Source organism: Ahaetulla prasina, chromosome 2 (assembly GCF_028640845.1).
Source record: "Ahaetulla prasina isolate Xishuangbanna chromosome 2, ASM2864084v1, whole genome shotgun sequence".
Lineage (NCBI taxonomy): Eukaryota > Metazoa > Chordata > Lepidosauria > Squamata > Colubridae > Ahaetulla > Ahaetulla prasina.
The window spans coordinates 186191617-186211647 of NC_080540.1; the positions used below are offsets into that span (position 1 = coordinate 186191617).

A 20031-nucleotide genomic window follows, 5' to 3' on the forward strand; every position below is an offset into this window, starting at 1 on the left:
TAGGGGTGGGGGGGTGGCGGTTGTGATTAAAGAAAGCCTAGAGCCGAGGGAGTCCACTGTACCTCAGATAGCTGGTTGTGAATCCCTCCTTGTGAAGTGGGGCCATAGGAATCAGATGGGTTTGTTGATCGCGTACCTGGCTCCTTGTTGCGTGACTACAGCCCTACCTGAGCTGCTGGAGGTGCTTGCCGGGGTGGCAGTTGAGACTCCCAGACTTTTGGTCATGGGAACAGGCCACGGCTGGGGCCTTGGACCGTGTCGTGCCTTTGCGGCCTCTGACCCGGCGCAGATCTCGTCCAGCACCTTGGTTCTCCGAGGGGCTGAGGGAGATGAAACGCCGGAGAAGACGCCTAGAGAGCACTTGGAGGTCCAGTCGCTCTGAGGCTGATCGGACACTAGTTAGGTCCTACTCTAGGACCTACCTAGTGGCAATGGGGGAGGCGGCGCCTACGCCTCCACCCTCATTACGTCGGCAGATAACCGCCCGGCCGCCCTGCTGGTGGCCCGCTCCCTCCTTCATCAGGAGGTGCGGGACGACCCTTTGCAGGGACGAGCCGAGGAGTTTAGTGGTTATCTATACGATAAAATCGCTCAGCTCCGGGACGGTCTGGACCGAAATTGGGATGATCCAAGCGAGGGAGAGGAGACACGTCTTGTTGAGCCGGTTTGGGATGAGTTTGACCCTGTGGCTCCCGAGGACGTGGACAGGTTGTTGGGGAGGCTTCACGCCACGACATGTTTACTGGACCCGTGTCCTTCCTGGCTGGTACTGGCCACTCAGGAGGTGACACGAGGCTGGCTCCAGAGGATTATCAACGCTTCCTTGTTGGAAGGGGTTTTCCCTGCCGTCTTGAAAGAGGCGGTGGTGAGACCCCTCCTCAAGAAGCCCTCCCTGGACCCAGCTATTTTGGGTAACTATCGTCCAGTCTCCAACCTTCGCTTCGTTGCGAAGGTTGTAGAGAGTGCTGTGGCGCGACAGCTACCCCAGTACCTGGATGAAGCCGTCTATCTAGACCCGTTCCAGTCCGGCTTCCGACCTGGATACAGCACGGAGACAGCTTTGGTCGCATTGGTGGATGATCTCTGGCGGGCCAGGGACAGGGGGTACTCCTCTGCCCTGGTCCTATTAGATCTCTCAGCGGCTTTTGATACCATCGACCATGGTATCCTGCTGCGCCGGTTGGGGGGATTGGGAGTGGGAGGCACCGTGCATCGCTGGTTCTCCTCCTATCTCTCCGGTCGCAGACGGTGTTGACAGGGGGGCAGAGGTCGGCCGCGAGGGGCCTCACTTGTGGGGTCCCGCAGGGGTCGATTCTCTCGCCCCTGCTGTTCAACATCTACATGAAGCCGTTGGGTGAGATCATCAGTGGCTTCGGGGTGAGATACCAACAGTACGCTGATGACACCCAGCTGTACTTTTCCACCCCAGGCCACCCCAATGAAGTTGTCGAAGTGCTGTCCCGGTGTTTGGAAGCCGTACGGGTCTGGATGGGGAGAAACAGGCTCAAGCTCAATCCCTCCAAGACGGAGTGGCTGTGGATGCCGGCATCCCGATTCAGTCAACTGCAGCCGCAGTTGACTGTTAGAGGCGAGTTATTGGCCCCAAAGGATAGGGTGCGCAACTTGGGTGTCCTCCTGGATGATCGGCTGTCGCTTGAAGATCATTTGACGGCCGTCTCCAGGAGGGCCTTCCACCAGGTCCGCCTGGTTCGGCAGTTGCGCCCCTTCCTTGATCGGGATGCCTTGTGCACAGTCACTCATGCACTCGTTACCTCTCGCTTGGATTATTGTAATGCTCTCTACATGGGGCTCCCCCTGAAGTGCACTCGGAGGCTTCAGTTAGTCCAGAATGCAGCTGCGCGGGTGATAGAGGGAGCTACGCGTAGCTCCCACGTAACACCGCTCCTGCGCAGACTGCACTGGCTACCTGTGGCCTTTCGAGTGCACTTTAAGGTGTTGGTTACGACCTTTAAAGCGCTCCATGGCTTAGGGCCTGGGTACTTACGGGACCGCCTGCTGTTACCACATGCCTCCCACCAACCCGTATGCTCTCACAGAGAGGGACTTCTCAGGGTGCCGTCTGCCAAACAATGTCGGCTGGCGGCCCCCAGGGGAAGGGCCTTCTCTGTGGGGGCTCCCACACTCTGGAACGAGCTTCCCCCAGGTTTACGCCAAATACCTGACCTTCGGACTTTCCTTGTGAACTGAAGACACATCTTTTCATTCGCGCGGGGCTGGCTTAAATTGAATTTTAAATGTTTAAATTTATATTAATTTTAAATGGGGTTTTAGCGTTTGGTAAATTTTTTAAATTTTCAGGCCAATTTGAATAAGTTTTTTAAATTCCGTTTTAATTGTATTTTGTATTGTTCATTTTATTCTGCCTGTACACCGCCCTGAGTCCTTCGGGAGAAGGGCGGTATAAAAATCAAATAAATAATAATAATAATGATGATGGGGGATTTCAACTTGCCATCGGCCGGCTTGTCGTCAACGGTAGCTCAGGAGTTCCAGGCTTCCATGACAGCCATGGACTTGATTCAAGTAATTGATGGCCCTACACACACGGGGGGAGGCACACTAGATCTGATTTTTATCTCTGGACAGTGGATTAATGATCTGGAATTAGGAGATATAGTGACGGAACCGGTGTCATGGTCAGATCATTTTCTCCTTCGCCTGGACTTTCGGATCGCCGCTCACCACCGCAGGGAGACGGAGCCAATACGCTGGTTCCGTCCCAGGCGCCTGATGGACCCTGAGAGGTTCCGGATGGAGCTTGGGCCGTTCCCTGAGGATCTTGCCCACGGCACAACTGAAGAACTAGTTGCGGCCTGGGAGCGGGCCGCGGCTGGGGCTTTGGACCGTGTCGTGCCTTTGCGGCCTCTGACCCGGCGTAGATCTCAATTGGCTCCTTGGTTCTTTGAGGAGCTGAGGGAGATGAAATGCCAGAGAAGACGCCTAGAGAGTACCTGGAGGTCTAGCCATTCCGAGGCTAATCGGATACTAGTGAGATCTTTTACTAAGACCTACCTAGTGGCAATGAGGGAGGCGAAGCGTTCTTACGTTTCCACCCTCATTGCATCGGCAGATAACCGCCCGGCCGCCCTGTTTCGGGTGACTCGCTCCCTCCTTCATTAGGAGGGGCGGGATGACCCCCTACAGGGACGTGCTGAGGAGTTTAACGGTTATCTATACGATAAAATCGTTCAGCTTCGGGATAGTTTAGACCAAAATTGCGATGTTCCAAGTGGGATGGCAGAGGCACGTCTTGTTGAGGTTGTTTGGGATGAATTTGAGACTGTGGCTCTCGAGGATGTGGACAGGTTACTGGGGAGGCTACATGCGACCACATGTTTACTGGACCCGTGTCCTTCCTGGTTGGTGCTGGCTACTCAGGAAGTGACACGAGGCTGGCTCCGGGGGATTATAAATGCTTCATTATTGGAAGGGGTTTTCCCCGCTGCCTTGAAAGAGGCGGTGGTGAGACCCCTCCTCAAGAAGCCTTCCCTGAACCCAGCTATTTTGGGAAATTATCGTCCAGTCTCCAACCTTCGCTTTGTGGCGAAGGTTGTAGAGAGTGTGGTTGCATGGCAGCTTCCCCAGTACCTGGATGAAGCCGTCTATCTAGACCCGTTCCAGTCTGGCTTCCGGTCTGGTCACAGTACGGTACGGAGTACAGCTTTGGTCGCGTTGGTGGATGACCTCTGGAGGGCCAGGGATAGGGGTTGTTCCTCTGGCCTGGTCCTATTAGATCTCTCAGCGGCTTTTGATACCATCAACCATGGTATCTTGCTGCACCGGTTGGAGAGTTTGGGAGTGGGAGGCACCGTTTATCGGTGCTTCTCCTCCTATCTCTCCGACCGGTCGCAGACAGTGTTGACGGGGGGGCAGAGGTCGACTGCGAGGCACCTTACTTGTGGGGTGCCTCAGGGGTTGATTCTCTCGCCCCTCCTGTTCAACATCTACATGAAGCCGCTGGGTGAGGTCATCAGTGGTTTCGGGGTGAATTATCATCTGTACGCTGATAATACGCAGCTGTACTTTTCCACCCCGGACCACCCCAACGAAGCTGTCGAAGTGCTGTCCCGGTGTCTGGAAGCCGTACGGGTCTGGATGGGGAGAAACAGACTCAAGCTCAATCCCTCCAAGACGGAGTGGCTGTGGATGCCGGCACCCCGGTACAGTCAGCTGCAGCCGCAGCTGGCTGTGGGGGGCGAGTTATTGGCCCCAACGGAGAGGGTGCGCAACTTGGGTGTCCTCTTGGATGGGCAGCTGTCATTTGACGATCATTTGGCGGCTGTCTCCAAGAGGGCCTTCCACCAAGTACGCTTGGTGCGCCAGTTGCGCCCCTTCCTTGACCGGGATGCCTTATGCAGGGTCACTCATGCCCTTGTCACTTCCCGCTTGGACTATTGCAATGCTCTCTACATGGGGCTCCCCTTGAAGTGCAAAATATTTTTAAATATTTTATCTACTTTCTTATCATATAATAAATAGGCATGCCACCCATATAACAAACCATAACCTTCTATATTCAAAACTCTTTCCTCAGTTAAATTAATCCAATCAGTAATTAATGATAAGACAACTGCTTCATAATACAATTTTAAATTAGGCATTTTAAGACACCCCCCCTTTCCCTTGTGTCCTGCATTATTTTTAATTTTATTCTTGGTTTTTTGCCTATCCATACAAAGTTATTAACCCCCTTTTGCCATTCCTGTAATTTGATATCATTCTTAAGTACCGGTATCATTTGAAACAAAAATAGAAACCTGGGCAAAACATTCATTTTTATAGCCGCTATTCTTCCCAGCAAGGATAGTTGTAACTTCTTCCAATTCTCCATTTCTTTCCATTTTATTTTATTAGAAGAGGAAGTTGAAGAAATCAAGCAACTTAACTCAAAATTAGAAAATAAAATGGATGAATTTCAAAGTAAAATGGAAAAAACAGATGATGAAATAGTTTTGATACAATATAGAAATATGGAATTTGCTTTTAAGAATCCGTGGCTTGAAAGAGAATAAAGAAGAGAATTTAAGGGAAATTTTTTCTGAAGTATTTGCTGAGATATTAGCAGCTCGTCCAGCAGATGTGGCTTATCAAATTGATAAAATATATCGTGTGAATTCTTGGATAGCAAGGCAAAAAAAGTTGCCAAGGGATGTTGTTATTTATTTTACAAATAGAACAGTGAGAAATCAGATTCTGCAAGCCTCATATAAGGGGGAGGAGATACAGGTTGCTGGTCAAGATATTTTAATATTAAAGGAAATTCCACCAAAAATGTTAAGGACTAGGAAGGAATTTGCCTTCCTGGTGAATGAACTTAAAAAAGGTCAGATTGAATATAGATGGGATATTCCAATTGGTATAATAGTATATTATGCAGGGAAAGTACATCGTCTCAATACAGTTGGAAAAGCAAGAGAATTTTATGTTGAGGCATTAAAAGTTGGAAGTCTTCCCCCATTGGAAGCTAGAAGAAGGGAGGCTGAAGTGTAGGAAAGAGAAGTGAAGCAGGTACAAGAACAGATTGTGATGGAAGAAGATTTATTACAAGTGTTGGAAATACCTACGACGGGTTCAGATTCAAAGGAACAAAGGCTGACAAGAGCTGCTGCTAAACGCAAGGAACAAGAGATGAAGGCACAACAACAACTGGCAACTACTACAACGGAAACAGTGGGAGGAGCAAGGCCTAAAGCAAAATGTGATCTGCGGCTGGTGTTCCAAAAGTTTCCTTTGGCCGATAATGGGAATTAAACTATTATCTTGGAATGTTAATGGTTTGAATTCACCACAGAAGAGAAGGAAAGTATTTCATTATTTGAAACAATTTAAAAATGACATTACCTGTTTACAAGAAACACATATTAGACCGAAAAATGTCTGGAAGCTCCTTGTTGGTCCAAAATGTAGCAACACGAGCATTTACATTTACCGTATATACTCGAATATAAGCCGATCCGAGTATAAGCCGAGGTCCCCAATTTTACCCCAAAAACTGGGGTAAACTGGGGACTCGAGTATAAGCCGAGGGTGGGAAATGAGGCACCTACCGGTTGGGGAAACCCTCCCTCCCTCAGCTGAGAAGGCTGGCGGCTCCCCCCCCCCGCCCTCTCACTGCACCGGCAGGGCTTCCGTCCGGTAAAATGTGAAAAAAAGAAAAAAAAACAACTCGAGTATAAGCCGTATATACTCGAGTATAAGCCGAGGGGCTTAAAAAAAAAACAAACTCGAGTATAAGCCGTATAGACCCGAGTATAAGCCGAGGGGACGTTTTTCAGCACAAAAAATGTGCTGAAAAACTCGGCTTATACTCGAGTATATACGGTATATCTTGTGGAAACCAGAAAAAGGGACTTTTCTATTGTAGTCCCTATCCTTTGGAACATATACACTGAGTTTAATTGGTCCTGACCATACCCTCTTTTTGAAGTTTTGAAGATTTGGATGTATTCCTGAGAATACATCCTGCTCAGAAGGTTAATTGGAGTTGACAAGATTTTCTTAGTTTATTAAATTGGATTTTACCTTAGTTATTGTTATAGACTTTTAACTATTGATTGGTTTTTGTTGTCATTTTGTATGCTGTTTTATATATTGTTAGCTGCTCAGAGTTGCTATGGTAAGATGGGTAGCTATATAAATTGAATCAATCAATCAATCAATCAATCATCTGTGCTGATGGTCCAAATCTAACAGTTTTAGGAAAAAATATACAAAAATTGTGCAGTGTTCTTTAATGTACTTAATGTGTAAATAGTTGTAGCCCAAGTTAGCTGAATTATTAAACATCATTTCAGACTTCCATTTCAGATTTTCAATTGTGTATTTATTTGACTAACAAAACTCTTACAAAAATCTAAAGCTGTCTTTGTTCACAACAGAAAAAGAATATACATTATATATTTTATAAGCTGAAGCAAACAATGACGAAAAATGGCACAAAGCAGTTAAAAATTATAAACACAGTAATTTACATGTATCAAATGAGTAAACTGAAATTTTATTAACATCCTTTAATGATTAACAGCAGCATAGGGAATGTCCATATACAATTAGCATTTTATGTATTATGATTTAGCTCATATGACAAATTTTGGACATGATTCACAATGTGACTCCTAAACATTCCCTTAATGATAAAGATAATGAGCAAACAGTTTTTGCTGTTCAGCATTAGAACAGAATTAATTATAAAAGTGGTATCCAGTTTTATTTTATTCCAAACAAAACAAAGAAAGCTTAGTCGTCATTGTCCAGCTATTGGGTAGCATATTCCAGTAATTCCTTCTAGCAGTTTTCATCCTAAAAGTTCTCTCAGCTTTGCCACACTCCTAAAACAGCACTTTATTATCTCTTTAATCCATTTCATGGATTCCTTTGCTATTTCAAAAATTAGAATGACAGTTTGAAGTAGGAGAAACAGAAGTTAAGAATGAGTAAATTTCTATTTTACACACAAATATAAACTTTTAATATTCTCCAAGTTACCCTAAAACTAAGAAGCATAGTATAAAATATCCTAATTTTTATTTTTACTTGCCATTGCAGCATACAGGCAATACAACTATTGTTTTGGAAACTGCTTTGCTTAGTTGGGTAAAATCTTTCTCAGATATTTAAAGATTATTATTAAGCAGAAGTAGAGAAGTTTATGGAGGATTGTTATCATAAAAAGGATTATTTCATAAGAAATTGCAGAATATATATTTCAGCAAGGCTGTGGGTAAAAGTTGACTTCAGGGGATTTCATAATTTCAAATGCAGGTTTCAGCTGCTGTTAACGGCAACCTAGACGGGAATAGCCTTTACTAACAAAGCAAGGACACAGAACATCACAGAACATTCATGCATTCAGTGAAACTGTTAAGTATTGAATACCAAGGTCCAAATTCTGATTATATTGAGTAATAATGTGTTGTATACTTGTTGAAGTTCAATTGAACGAACTAGGTAACTACTATTTATGCACAACTTTCTTGATAACAAGAAGCATTAACATGATTGTTAACCAGACTACTAGTGCAATACTAACTGAATTAAGGACAAGGGATTGTAATGATTATAATGATGTTAGAAAACAATAATTGATGTTATGCCTCTTTCATGCATTTGATGGGTAAACAGGTCAGGAAAAGAAATATATTAAAATAAAGAACATTAATTGTGGGGTGTTGAAGAAAAGGCCAATTGAGGTTGAATAACTTGCTATTAAATCTTTTAACTGACTTGGCATGGAAAAGAATGGATTATATTGCTAAGGAATTTCTTGCCCACTCCTGTCTTTTCCTTACATAGTAAACTTATTGACATGTCAGTTATGAGAATGCATGTTGATGGAATATGACAAAGCACCAATCATCAGATAGTTTTAAAACACTTGCACTTTTCTTATGATTGAACAAAATACTAATTTATTAAAAGGTGCAAGAAACGATGACATGGAATACATGGTTTGTTGTCCAGCTTTTTCTCCTGTTTCCTGCTTTCATTGGACATTCCTTCCATAATAACTCTTTCAGTCCAATCCATCTGTAAGGCTAGTAATGCATAGAATCACTGGCCATAAACACTTTCATCACTGTAAGCCACATAGAGAAAACAATCTTCCTCATGATTATCCTATTAAAAGATAAAAAGGGGGTAGGGAGAAATAGGGGTCATAATCAGCTCAATATATAGACAGCATGACATATTTAGCATGTAACAGCTTATAATAATTTAAAATGTTCTTTTAAAAAGAATTTTATTTTTTAAAGAAAGGTAAAGCAGGAACAGTGCTATAAATAGTGCTTTATAGTGAAGCAGCTATAAGGAAAATATCCATAAGGAAAATTTCCAACTAGAAACAAAGGCTAAAAAAGAGGAAACTTTTATTTTAATGTTCTAATGCAGGGGTAGTCAACCTTTTTATACCTACCGCCCACTTTTTTATCTCTGTTAGCAGTAAAATTTTCTAACTGCCCACCAGTTCCACAGTAATGCGCCATGTATCGTTGTCTGCGCATGCCTATCGCGCATTGTGGATTGGGTTGGTGGGGGCACTGACTACCAGCTCTGCTTGCCTGTTACAGCTGGATGGTGTGGGGGGAGATGCGCGAGCTATTCTGGGATGAGGCTCTTTTGTTTGCAGTCGCACTATAGCGCCATTTAGTTTCACTTACGTAACGTGAACTAAACTTATGTGCGGGCGATACAAATAGTATATTTTCAGAAATTTAAATTGTCACGGGGAATTTTATGAAAACCTAATGAAAATGTTTTTAAATAATGCTATGAATTTTTTAAAAAAAGTCAATTAAATTAAAAAAAGGAAAGTGCTTCAGTATTGGACAAAACTCCTACCTCACACCATGAAAGCTGGAACACCCACTAGTGGGCGGTAGGGACCAGGTTGACTACCACTGTTCTAATGCGTTCTTTTTTTACACTTGTGTCACATTGAAACTTTGTTCCTTAAAATCCCAGTAGTGGCAGTATCTGATTAACCATGATTGCTAAAGCAGATTGGATTTATTAGTGACTTAAAAGAGAGACAACCAGACATCCACAACTTCTGCAGGCAAGTGAGAACTGATTGTTCTCACAAATAGGAACTTCTCTTAATTCTAGATGCAGGACTTGAGAAAAATCAATGACATAGTGGTGCCTAAGTTTACTGTGGTTCCCAATTCCTATACCATCTTGGGTAGAATACCTTCCCAGGATAAATGGTATACTGTACTGGACTTGAAGGATGCCTTTTCATCCTGTCCTTTGAACCCAGGAAGCTGAGACATCTTTGCCTTTGAATGTGAAGATCCAGACTTGGGTAGAAAACAACAATTCAGGTGGTTGGCAATACCCCAAGGGTATACTGAATCACCCAATTTATTTGGACAACTTCTGGAACAGATTTTGGAGGAATATCAGAAACCTCCACATGTGACATTTATTCAATATGTAGATGATTTGCTATTGACAGGAGAAAATAATAATAGAGTACAGGAAGCTACAGTATAGTTACTAAACTTTTTGGCAGAAAAAGGATTGAGGGTGTCTAAAAATAAAGCTCAATTGGTAGAAAAGGAGGTACAATATGTAGGACATATTATAGTTGAAGGGAAAAGGAAAATAGATAGCATAAGGTGTGAAGATATAATAAATTTACAATTACCAACAACAAAAGGGGCCTTAAGGAGATTCTTGGGGATGACAGGCTATTGTAGATTATGTATAATATTATTATTATTATTATTATTATTATTATTATTATTATTATTATTATTATTATTATTATTATTATTATTATTATTATTAATATTTGTATACCGCCCATCTCCCAAAGGACTCAGGGCGGTTCACAGTCAAAAAACAACAGAAAACATATAATAGATAAAAAACAGCTAAAAGAATATATAGTTAAATTCAATTGATGCTCTAACTTTTAAATACAAATTTAAAACCTCATTTAAACCCCTTTTTTAAAAATCCCAATTTAAAACTACATTCAAGCTAGTCCTGCTCTTCGAAACAGCAACGTCTTCAGCTCGCGGCGGAAGGACTTGAGATCGGGGAGTTGACAAAGCCCCAGAGGGAGCTCGTTCCAGAGGGTAGGGGCCCCCACAGAGAAGGCCCTCCCCCTAGAGGTCGCCAGCCGACATTGTTTAGCTGACGGTATCCGGAGGAGGCCCTCTCTGCGAGAGCACACTGGTCGGTGAGAGGCTAATGGTGGCAGTAGGCGGTCCCGTAAATATCCCGGCCCTAGGCCATGGAGCGTTTTAAAGGTGATGACAAGTACCTTAAAGTATCATAATATTCTAGCAAAACTAAAAAGTTATATGAAAAACTCTTCCAAAATCAACCTGAGAGATTAGAATGAACTCTAGCAGAAAGAAAGGATTTCGAGTAATTAAAGAAAGCTTTAGTCTCTACCCTCATTGAAGAAACCATTTCACCCCTGGGTAGAGATACATGAGGGGCATGCCATTGGAATATTAATTCAGAAATGGGTGCGACAACAAAAGCCAACAGCCTACTTGTCTAACTATTTAGATTATGTCATCCAAGAATGGCCAAGGTGTAACCTTGGTGGGGGATGACACTAATAGTGACCATCAGGTTAGGGCGTTACTATCAAACCAAGCCTCAGAATGGATGACAGATATAAGGTTGTTGAAATTTGAGACAATTCTTATGGATCAACTTGATCTAATATTAATTACTGGAGGAGGGATCAACCCATCTGATTTTTTTATAAGAGCAAAGTGAAAAAAGCAAGAAATAGAACATGTCTATGCCTCTATAGTGGACCTGCAGAGTAAAGCTAGGGAAGATGTGGATGATATGCAGTCATTGAAGGAGTAAAAGAAATTGGGAGTTTGCCTTCAGATTGGCCAACACAAGTGTGAACACAAAAGTTAGGGGCATTACGAAGGGCATTGGAACTCTAAAGGACAGATTGTAAACATAAGCACACTCTGAGGCCTCTGCACACTCGGCTCCTACCATCAAACCTCGTCCTCCAGCAAGCCTGTTGCCCACCTCCATGCCTGCCCCATTTGCAAAGGCCCCAGCAAATGGGAAAGGCAGGGAGCCCTCGTCCCCAAGAGGCAGCTGGAACTCTGCAGCCCGCGCAGTGCAGGTGGGTCCAAGCCCACCTGCACTGTGCTGGGCATGGCGGTAACAGGTTGGGCTGCCTCATCACTATTTGTCTTTGTCTGTGGCCGCTGTGGCTGTGACAGAGCAGGTGGCTGCACAGCAGCCCAGCACATCTGGTAGGTCACGTGGCTGTCTGGTGCATCTGGCAGGTTGGATCGTATGCCTCTGCCTGCTGCTTGGAGCGTCAGCCAGTTGTCACAGGGCTTAGACCCACCTGTGCTGCTGACTCCAAGCTGCCTCTTGGGGATGGGGGCTCCCCACTTTCCCATTCGCCAGGGTCTTCATGAATGGAGCAGCGGACAGAAGACTTGTCCTGCATGTGCAGCGGAGTTAGAATACAAAGTTGGATGGCTCCGCCCCTGCCCTGCTACCTGCTTCCCCTCACTTCGTGGTGGTGGCACTGAAACAGGCGAAGAAAGAGGCACAGGAGGGAGGCACATGACCCAGCCTGTCAGATGTGCTGGGTGGCTGCCTGCCCGCCTGCCCCATCCCAGTCGTGGCAGCCACAGTCAAGCAAAGACAGACAGTGGGACCGGGCATGCAGGCACTTCCAACAAGCTGGATCATGTGCTTTTTCCCATGCCTCTGCCTACTGTTTTAAGGGCCAGCCTGGTGGTTGCAGCACCCAGATGCACCTGCACTGTATGTGTTGTGGAGCCCCTCAGCCAGTGGGCTGCTGCCAGACACTATCAGCCCTGAATGCTGACTGCCTCCTGTAAGCACTCTGGTGGGCATCTGGGTGGGTTTGGCTGTGGCAACAACGGCTACTCCCTCAGTCTCTGGGGTGGCCCTAAGGGCCAAATCTGGAACTTGTGTTTGACATGTCTGGTTGAAGGCTTCATTCCTGCCCCCAAACAATAAGGCTGGTGCATGTGAGCGAGCAGCAAACCCAAGCCATGGATGGCATTGGTTTGTGTGCTTGGCTTAGACCTGACTCGTGGGGCTGCCCTGCCACCTTGGCCATGCCCCTGGGCGGGAGTACAAGAGGTGGTAAGCTTGCAAGTGCTGGCATCCTGGGTGAAAGGGAAGCACTCAGAACAGAGTCAGGAGCACATAACAATAAATAAAAAGCCATGCATCTGTAGATTTCAGACTGAATAAGTCTCTTTGCAATAGGTGCTTGAAAGTCCCTCAGAAAAAAACAAAAAAGGTTCAGAAATTAAGCTTTGAAATATAATGGAGCAATGGGCAAGTAGAATTAAGTTTCATATAGAAAGCAAAAGCACTGTACTAAATAAACAAAGCTATGTTATTTACTATGCACTATTCCATCATTTCCACCATTAAAATAGAAGAAATGCTAGTGTTTACCTCATACAGCTGACCCATAGTAGCACTGGTAGGAGGAATAGTGTTGTTGACAAAGAAGAACAAGGCATCTTCTGGCCTCAAGTGGATTCGCTTTCGAATCAAGAAATAGAATTGACCCACTAGAAAAGATAGAAGACATAAGAAATAGTAAAGAAAAAATGCATCAGATATACAACAGATAACTCCCAACTCCATTTGGTTGATCCGAAAAGGCACTTTTACTAAGAGATACTGATTGCAGTAAAGTCAAACGGAATCTTAAAATTCCCATGCACCAATAAGAGAATTGCCGTATTTTTCGGTGTATAAGATGCACCTTTTTACCCCCCAAAAGAGGGTGAAAATCTGGGTGCGTCTTATACGCCGAATGTAGCCCCATCCACCCGCCCCCCCCCCGCTTTGGAGGTTTCAGCCTCTGTGCGTCGCATTTTCCAGTGGTTTCAGGTGGCAGGGATCCTCACATTAGGGTGCTGCTTGGATGTGGCCTAAAACCCCCGCTGTTGCATTTTCATAAGGACGCGCAGCTCTGCAAATTGCATCGGGGAGGAAAACGCGATGCATGGAGGCAATGCTTTTGCGAAGTGGGTGCTTCTTCACAAGAGTTGTAAGGCTAGGTGGCTCGCCACCCGGCCTGCCCCTTCTCCAGATGATCCAGTGTTGTGACCCAGGTTCCTGGACCCGGACTCCTGGACTCGGATGATTCAGAAAGTGAGGGAGAAGACCTGGCAAGCCTTGATTCTCTTGGGCCCTCTCCCTCCCGGGCACCCACTCAAAGGGAGGAGGAGGGGCCGGCAAGGCCTGATTCTACCGAGCCTTCTTCTAATTTGGCAACGCCCCAAGAACAGTTTTGGAGTGATGCAAGACTGCGCAGACGTGCCCGGCGCGCGCAGCAGAGGAAGCGTTGGGATAAAGCCAAGGAATGATGGTCATGCAGTGACATCTGCAGAGACTATAAATAGGAGGCGGGACTTCCTGGTTTTTTGTCTTGGACAAAGCAATGAATTTGCACGGGCAAACTGTATCAATGGAGGGAAGAATATATTCGTGAGTAATTCTGGCCTTATCTATAATTTCCTCATTATCTCCAGAAACTTGGCAGGCCCTTGGGTAGACGTGGCCAGGACATTTATCTATGTAAATAAAGTAGAAGAGAAGGCCTTTGACTGACTCTTTGTTGGGAGTATTGGGGGAGGGAAACAGAACATTTTGTCCAAGACCCCGACTAAACCATCTTCCACAAAGATGGACCAGCAGCAGGTACAGCAGCAGTTACAGCAGCTACAAGCAGCTAATCAACAGCTCAGGCAGCAAGTGGCTGACTTGGCAGGCCAACTTGCTGGCGGGAATGTGCCTGCAGCCCACCCCCTGTCCTCCCACTCCTCCTCCTCGTCGCAAGTGCCTGACAACCATGCCGGATAAGTTTTCTGGGCAGCCTGAGATGTTCCCGACCTTCTTGGGACAGTGCCAGCTCTACATGGCTATGCGGCCAGAGGATTTCCCAGACGACCGGGCTAAGGTGGCCTTTGTGATTAACCTTTTTTCTGGCTCGGCTGCCCGATGGGCCACACCCCTCTTGCTCCAGGACAGCCCCCTGCTGGCGGACCAACAGCGTTTTTGGCAGCATCTGCGCATCATGTACGAGGACCCCGTTCGGATGCTGACGGTAACCAGACGCCTTAAGGAACTCCGTCAAGGGAAACGCCCCCTGCAGGAGGACATCGCCGAATTTCGTCATTTGTGCCAGGACTCTGACTGGAATGATGCAGCGCTGGTGGTGCAGCACTGGTTCCAGGAGGGACTCTCAGAGGAACTGCAAGACAAGCTGGTGGAGGCGCCGCGGACCCTCGACAACTTGGTGCCCGTTTGTCTCCACCTCAACGCCCGTCTGCAACGGCGACCGTCCCGTTGCGCCCCCGGGACCCGCTGTCAACATCTGCACCCCCACTTCCTGCACCAGCAGCACCCCAGGTCGCCCCACGTTTTGTAACCGCTGCGGAAGAGACCATGGAGTTGGGAGAGGCCAGACCTCACCTGACAGCCCAGGAGCGGAACCGGAGTCGCCAAGGGGGATTGTGCCTGTACTGTGGGGAGCCCGGCCACTTTGCCGCTTCTTGCCCCAGAAAGCGAAGTGGGGCACGCATGCCAGTCCCCGAATCACAGCGTGACCAATCGGGAAACGAAGCAGGCCCGACCTCGAGGAAATCCTAGGTCGGGCACGTACTAAGCCCCCACTGGACGTTGCAGAAGTAGACTCTGGGCCCCCTCAGCATCTGATTCTGGACACACGGATATGGTTGGGGAACCAGTCGGACAGGCTCCAGGTGCATGCGCTGGTGGACTCAGGGGCCACAACAAACCTTATGGACCAGGCCTTTGTGACCCAGTTTGCGGTCCCCATGGTTCCGGTGGACCCTCCGATGCGGGTAGAGACAATTGATGGACGAGAACTGGTGTCCGGCCCCATTAAATTTGCCACCCAACCTTTGCCCCTGGCTATTGGGGACCATGAGGAGGCGATCCAGTTTTATGTCACGGCGGACCTTCATTTTCCCTTGGTCCTTGGGTTGGCCTGGCTTCGGACCCACGATCCTCAGGTGGCCTGGTCACAGAACGCCATCTCTTTCCCGAGTCTGCAGTGCGTCGACCACATCCGCCACACCTGTGCCGGCCAGAACATCCCCACCGCTGCCCTCACCTTGCCTCCTGAGCTGACGGACTTCGCCGACGTGTTCAGCGAGAAGGAGGCGGACCGACTACCCCCGCATCAGCCCTACGATTGCCCCGTGGACCTTCTGCTCAACGCACCACTGCCTGTGGGACGCCAGTATTCCATGTCGGAGCCCGAGTTGGCCGCCCTCAGGGACTTCCTGGACAAAAATCTGGCCCGAGGGTTCATCCGGCCTTCAAAGTCCCCTCTCTTGGCCCCAGTCCTCTTCGTGAAGAAGAAGACAGGGGACTTGCGCCTGTGCTGTGATTACCGCCGGCTAAATGCCATTATGGTGCGGAATCGCTACCTCCTGCCGCTCATCCCGGAGCTGCTGGAGAGGTTGCGGGAGGCCACGATCTTCACCAAGCTCGATCTCCGGGGGGGCCTACAACCTGGTGCGGATGCGAGAAGGAGACGAATGGAAGACGGCATTCGGCACCCGATACGGACACTATGAATACACTGTCATGCCATTTGGGTTGACCAACGCTCCCGCCGTTTTCCAGCACTTCATGAACGACGTGTTCCGAGACATGTTGGGTCGGTTCGTGGTGATCTACCTGGCGGACATCCTGATTTACTCCCGATCCAGGGAAAGCCACTTTCGACATGTCGGTCTGGTTCTGCAATGCTTGCGGGAGCAACAACTCAATGCGAAGCTGGAGAAATGCGTCTTCTTCCGGACTTCCATAGAATTTCTCGGGCATATCATCTCGCCCGAGGGCATAGCCATGGACCCACGCAAAGTAGAAGCTTTGTGTAGCTGGGAAGCCCCTCGTCGGGTGAAGGATGTTCAGCACCTGCTGGGCTTCGCCAACTACTACTGGACCTTCATCCCGGGCTTCGCCACATTGATCGCTCCACTTACCCAGCTCCTCAGGAAGAAGGTCGCGTTCCGGTGGGGTCCCCCGCAGCAAGAAGCATTCACAGCCCTCAAGAAAGCCTTCGTCACGGAACCCGTCCTGAGGCATCCCGACCCGCTCCGGCCTTTTGTGGTGGAGATGGACGCGTCCAATGTGGCTCTGGGAGCGGTGCTGCTACAGGCTCCGACGAATGGCGGCACACTTTTTCCCTGCGCTTACTACTCCCGGAAACTCAATCCTTCCTAGTGCAACTACACCATCTGGGAAAAAGAGTTGCTGGCTATCAAGGCTGCATTCGAGGCTTGGCGACACCATCTGGAGGGGGCCCGACATCAGGTGGAGGTCTGAACGGACGATTGGAATCTCGAACACCTCACCACAGCTCGGAAGTTGAACCAGTGGCAGATCCGGTGGTCGTTGTTTTTTGCCCGGTTCAACTTCCGCATGACCTACATTCCCAGCGGTCACAACCAGAGGGCGGATGCCCTGTCCTGCAAGCCAGAGTACCTCTGCGCCAAGGACCCCCTTCCTCCACAGACAGTGCTGCCAGCAGAAGCCTTGGCTGCAGCACGGGAACCAGTGAACTTGCGCGCCCAGGTGTGAGAGGCTCAGTGCCAGGACGCCTGGTCACAGCAAAGGAGAGCGGAGGTGGGCCCCGCATCTCATTGGACCTTGGAGGAGGACTTACTCAAGTTTCGGGGGCGATTATATGTGCCCACAGGACCACTCCGAGCCCTCGTCATGACCCAGTGCCACGACAACCCTGCAGAAGGACATTTTGGGTTCTTCAAGACCCTTCACCTGGTGACACGGACCTTTTGGTGGCCCTGAGTGCGGCATGATGTACATGCCTACGTGACATCCTGTGTACCATGCCGGCAAGCCAAGGCTGTCACGGGGGCCCCTCCCGGGCTCCTCCAGCCCTTGCCGACACCCAACAGACCCTGGGGGGCGATCTCCATGGACTTCCTGACGGACCTGCCGCCGTCCTCTGGGTTCACCATGGTGCTGGTGCTGGTGGACATGCTCACCAAGATGGCACACTTCATCCCATGCCATGGACTGCCCACAGCTGCAAAAACGGCCCGTCTCTTTCTGCAGCACATCTTCCGCCTCCATGACACCGGACAGGGTGGTTTCGGACCGCGGAGTTCAGTTCACAGCTCGCTTCTGGAAGAGCCTAATGGCCGCGTTGGAGGTGCAGGTGTGTCTGTCGTCATTGCACCATCCGGAGACCGACGGGGGTACAGAGAAGGTCATCGGTATCCTGGAACAGTATCTCCATTGCTTCATCAACCAGTAACAGGAAAACTGGGCCGATTACCTGTCCCTGGCGGAGTTTGCTTTTAACAACTCTCAGCACACCTCTACTCAGATGACCCCGTTCTTTGCCAATGTGGGGTACCATCCGCGGCTCTTCCCTCTGGCACTACCGAACTCTCCTGTTCCCGAAACGCAGACCTTCCTGACGGAATTGCATGCGGTCCAACAGTTGGTACGTCAGCAGCTGGATCGGGCAGAGGACTACAAACGGTCCGCCGACCGCTCCCGACGGGCAACGCCCCTGCTGGCGGTTGGAGACCGGGTGTGGCTCTCCACCAAATACCTCCCGTCCAACTGCCAGGTAAAGAAGTTGGACCACTGATTCATCGGCCGATTCCCTGTCGAGGCAGTCATCAACCCGGTAGCCTACCGACTGACCCTGCCACGATCCATGTGGATCCACCCCGTCTTTCACCGGTCCCTTCTGGTTCCTGAGGCCACACCGAGTCCCCTTCGGTGCCCAACAGCACCCGTCACTGTCACCGAGGATGGGTCGGAGGAATACGAAGTCCACAGCGTACGAGACTCCCACAGGCTAAAGGGTCGTTTCCAATATCTGATCGCGTGGAAGGGATACGGGACTGATTTCTCCTGGGTAGATGCCTCCGACGTTCATGCCCGACCTGGTGCAGGCCTTCCATGAGCAGAACCCAGCCCGACCGCATCCCGATCATCAGCCCCGGGGGAAGGGCCCTGCGGTGAGGGATAGTGTTGTGACCCAGGTTCCTGGACCCGGACTCCTGGACTCGGATGATTCAGAATTGAGGGAGAAGACCTGGCAAGCCCTGCTTCTCTTGGGCCCTCTCCCTCCCTGGCACCCACTCAAAGGGAGGAGGAGGGGCCTGCAAGGCTGATTCTACCGAGCCTTCTTCTGATTTGGCAACGTCCCAAGAACAGTTTTGGAGTGATGCAAGACTGTGCAGACGTGACCGGCGCGCGCAGCAGAGGAAGCGTTGGGACAAAGCCAAGGAATGATGGTCATGCAGTGACATCTGCAGAGACTATAAATAGGAGGCGGGACTTCCTGGTTTTTTGTCTTGGACAAAGTAATGAATTTGCGCGGGCAATCTGTATCAATGGAGGGAAGAATATATTCGTGAGTAATTCTGGCCTTATTTATAATTTCCTCGTTATCTCCAGAGACTTGGCAGGCCCGTGGGTAGACGTGGCCAGGACATTTATCTATGTAAATAAAGTAGAAGAGAAGGCCTTTGACTGACTCTTTGTTGGGAGTATTGGGGGAGGGAAACAGAACATCCAGGCTTAGGGCAGTTGGCTTCTGCTCCTGACCCGGGAGGTAGATCTGGCCAGGAGGAAAGAGAAAGTGAGACTGTGGAAAAGGAGTAGGAGTAGGGTGCGTGGCTCTGCAAATTGCTTCGGGGAATTGAGGTGGAAAATGCTGGAAAATGCAATGCTCTTTTTCCTCCCTGATTGCGCAAAGAAATTTGCAAAGCCATGAGCTGTCCTCCTTCTTTTCTGCAAACTGCTTTGGAGAATTGAGGGAAAAAACACTGGAAAATGCAATGCATGGAGGCAACACTCTTTTTTCTCCCCAACTGCCCGAAGCAATTCGCACCCTCCTCCTCCTTTTCCATGCATTGCGCTTTCCTCCCCAATGCAATTCACAGAGCCGTGTGTCCTCATGAAAATGGTCTTGCATCTTCAAGGAACTGGTGGCTTGCTGGGCGCTGCACAGGAGGTGTAAGGCAAGGCGCTGCCATCCGAAAACTGTTGCTGCGATCTCTGCTGGAACCGCCTGAAAACGTGATGCTTTTTCTTTGCCTCTGCACACTCCATTTTTTGAACTGGGGAGGCAGCGGAGAGCTCCAGGCGGCGATTGCAGCAACAGTGTTTTTGGGAGGCAGCGCCTTGTCTTTTGCTCCCTGCGCAGTGCCTACTTTGCCAAGCAAGTCCTGACCTCCACGCTTCCCCAGGCCGCTTCCAGAATCAGAGTCCAACCAAGGCAGCAAAGGCGCAGGGAGCTTTCTGGGAAGCCCAGCACTATGTTTATGTGATGGCAGCGTCCAGGAGGACTGAAGTGCTAGGTAGGAATATGGGGCGTCTCGAGAGTGGAGCCTTTGGTGCTAAATCCCTCTTCTGCCCCTATGAAAATCATCCCCCACCACACCCTATCCACTCCAGTTAAATAGAGTGATAGGATTTATTTTAAAC

At 48.5% G+C, this 20031-nt stretch overlaps 1 protein-coding gene across 1 annotated transcript in view; it reads right to left on the reverse strand.

The window, feature by feature from the left end:
* Positions 1-7000: 7000 nt before the first annotated feature.
* Positions 7001-20031, reverse strand: part of GABARAPL1 (GABA type A receptor associated protein like 1) — a 133037-nt gene continuing 120006 nt past the window's right edge. The window contains exons 3-4 of the mRNA XM_058166812.1: positions 12967-13085; positions 7001-8637 (exon numbers count right to left, since the gene is read on the reverse strand). Of these exons, the coding sequence (XP_058022795.1) occupies positions 8572-8637; positions 12967-13085 (185 nt within the window). The 3' untranslated portion in view covers positions 7001-8571. The remainder of the gene's footprint in view (positions 8638-12966; positions 13086-20031) is intronic.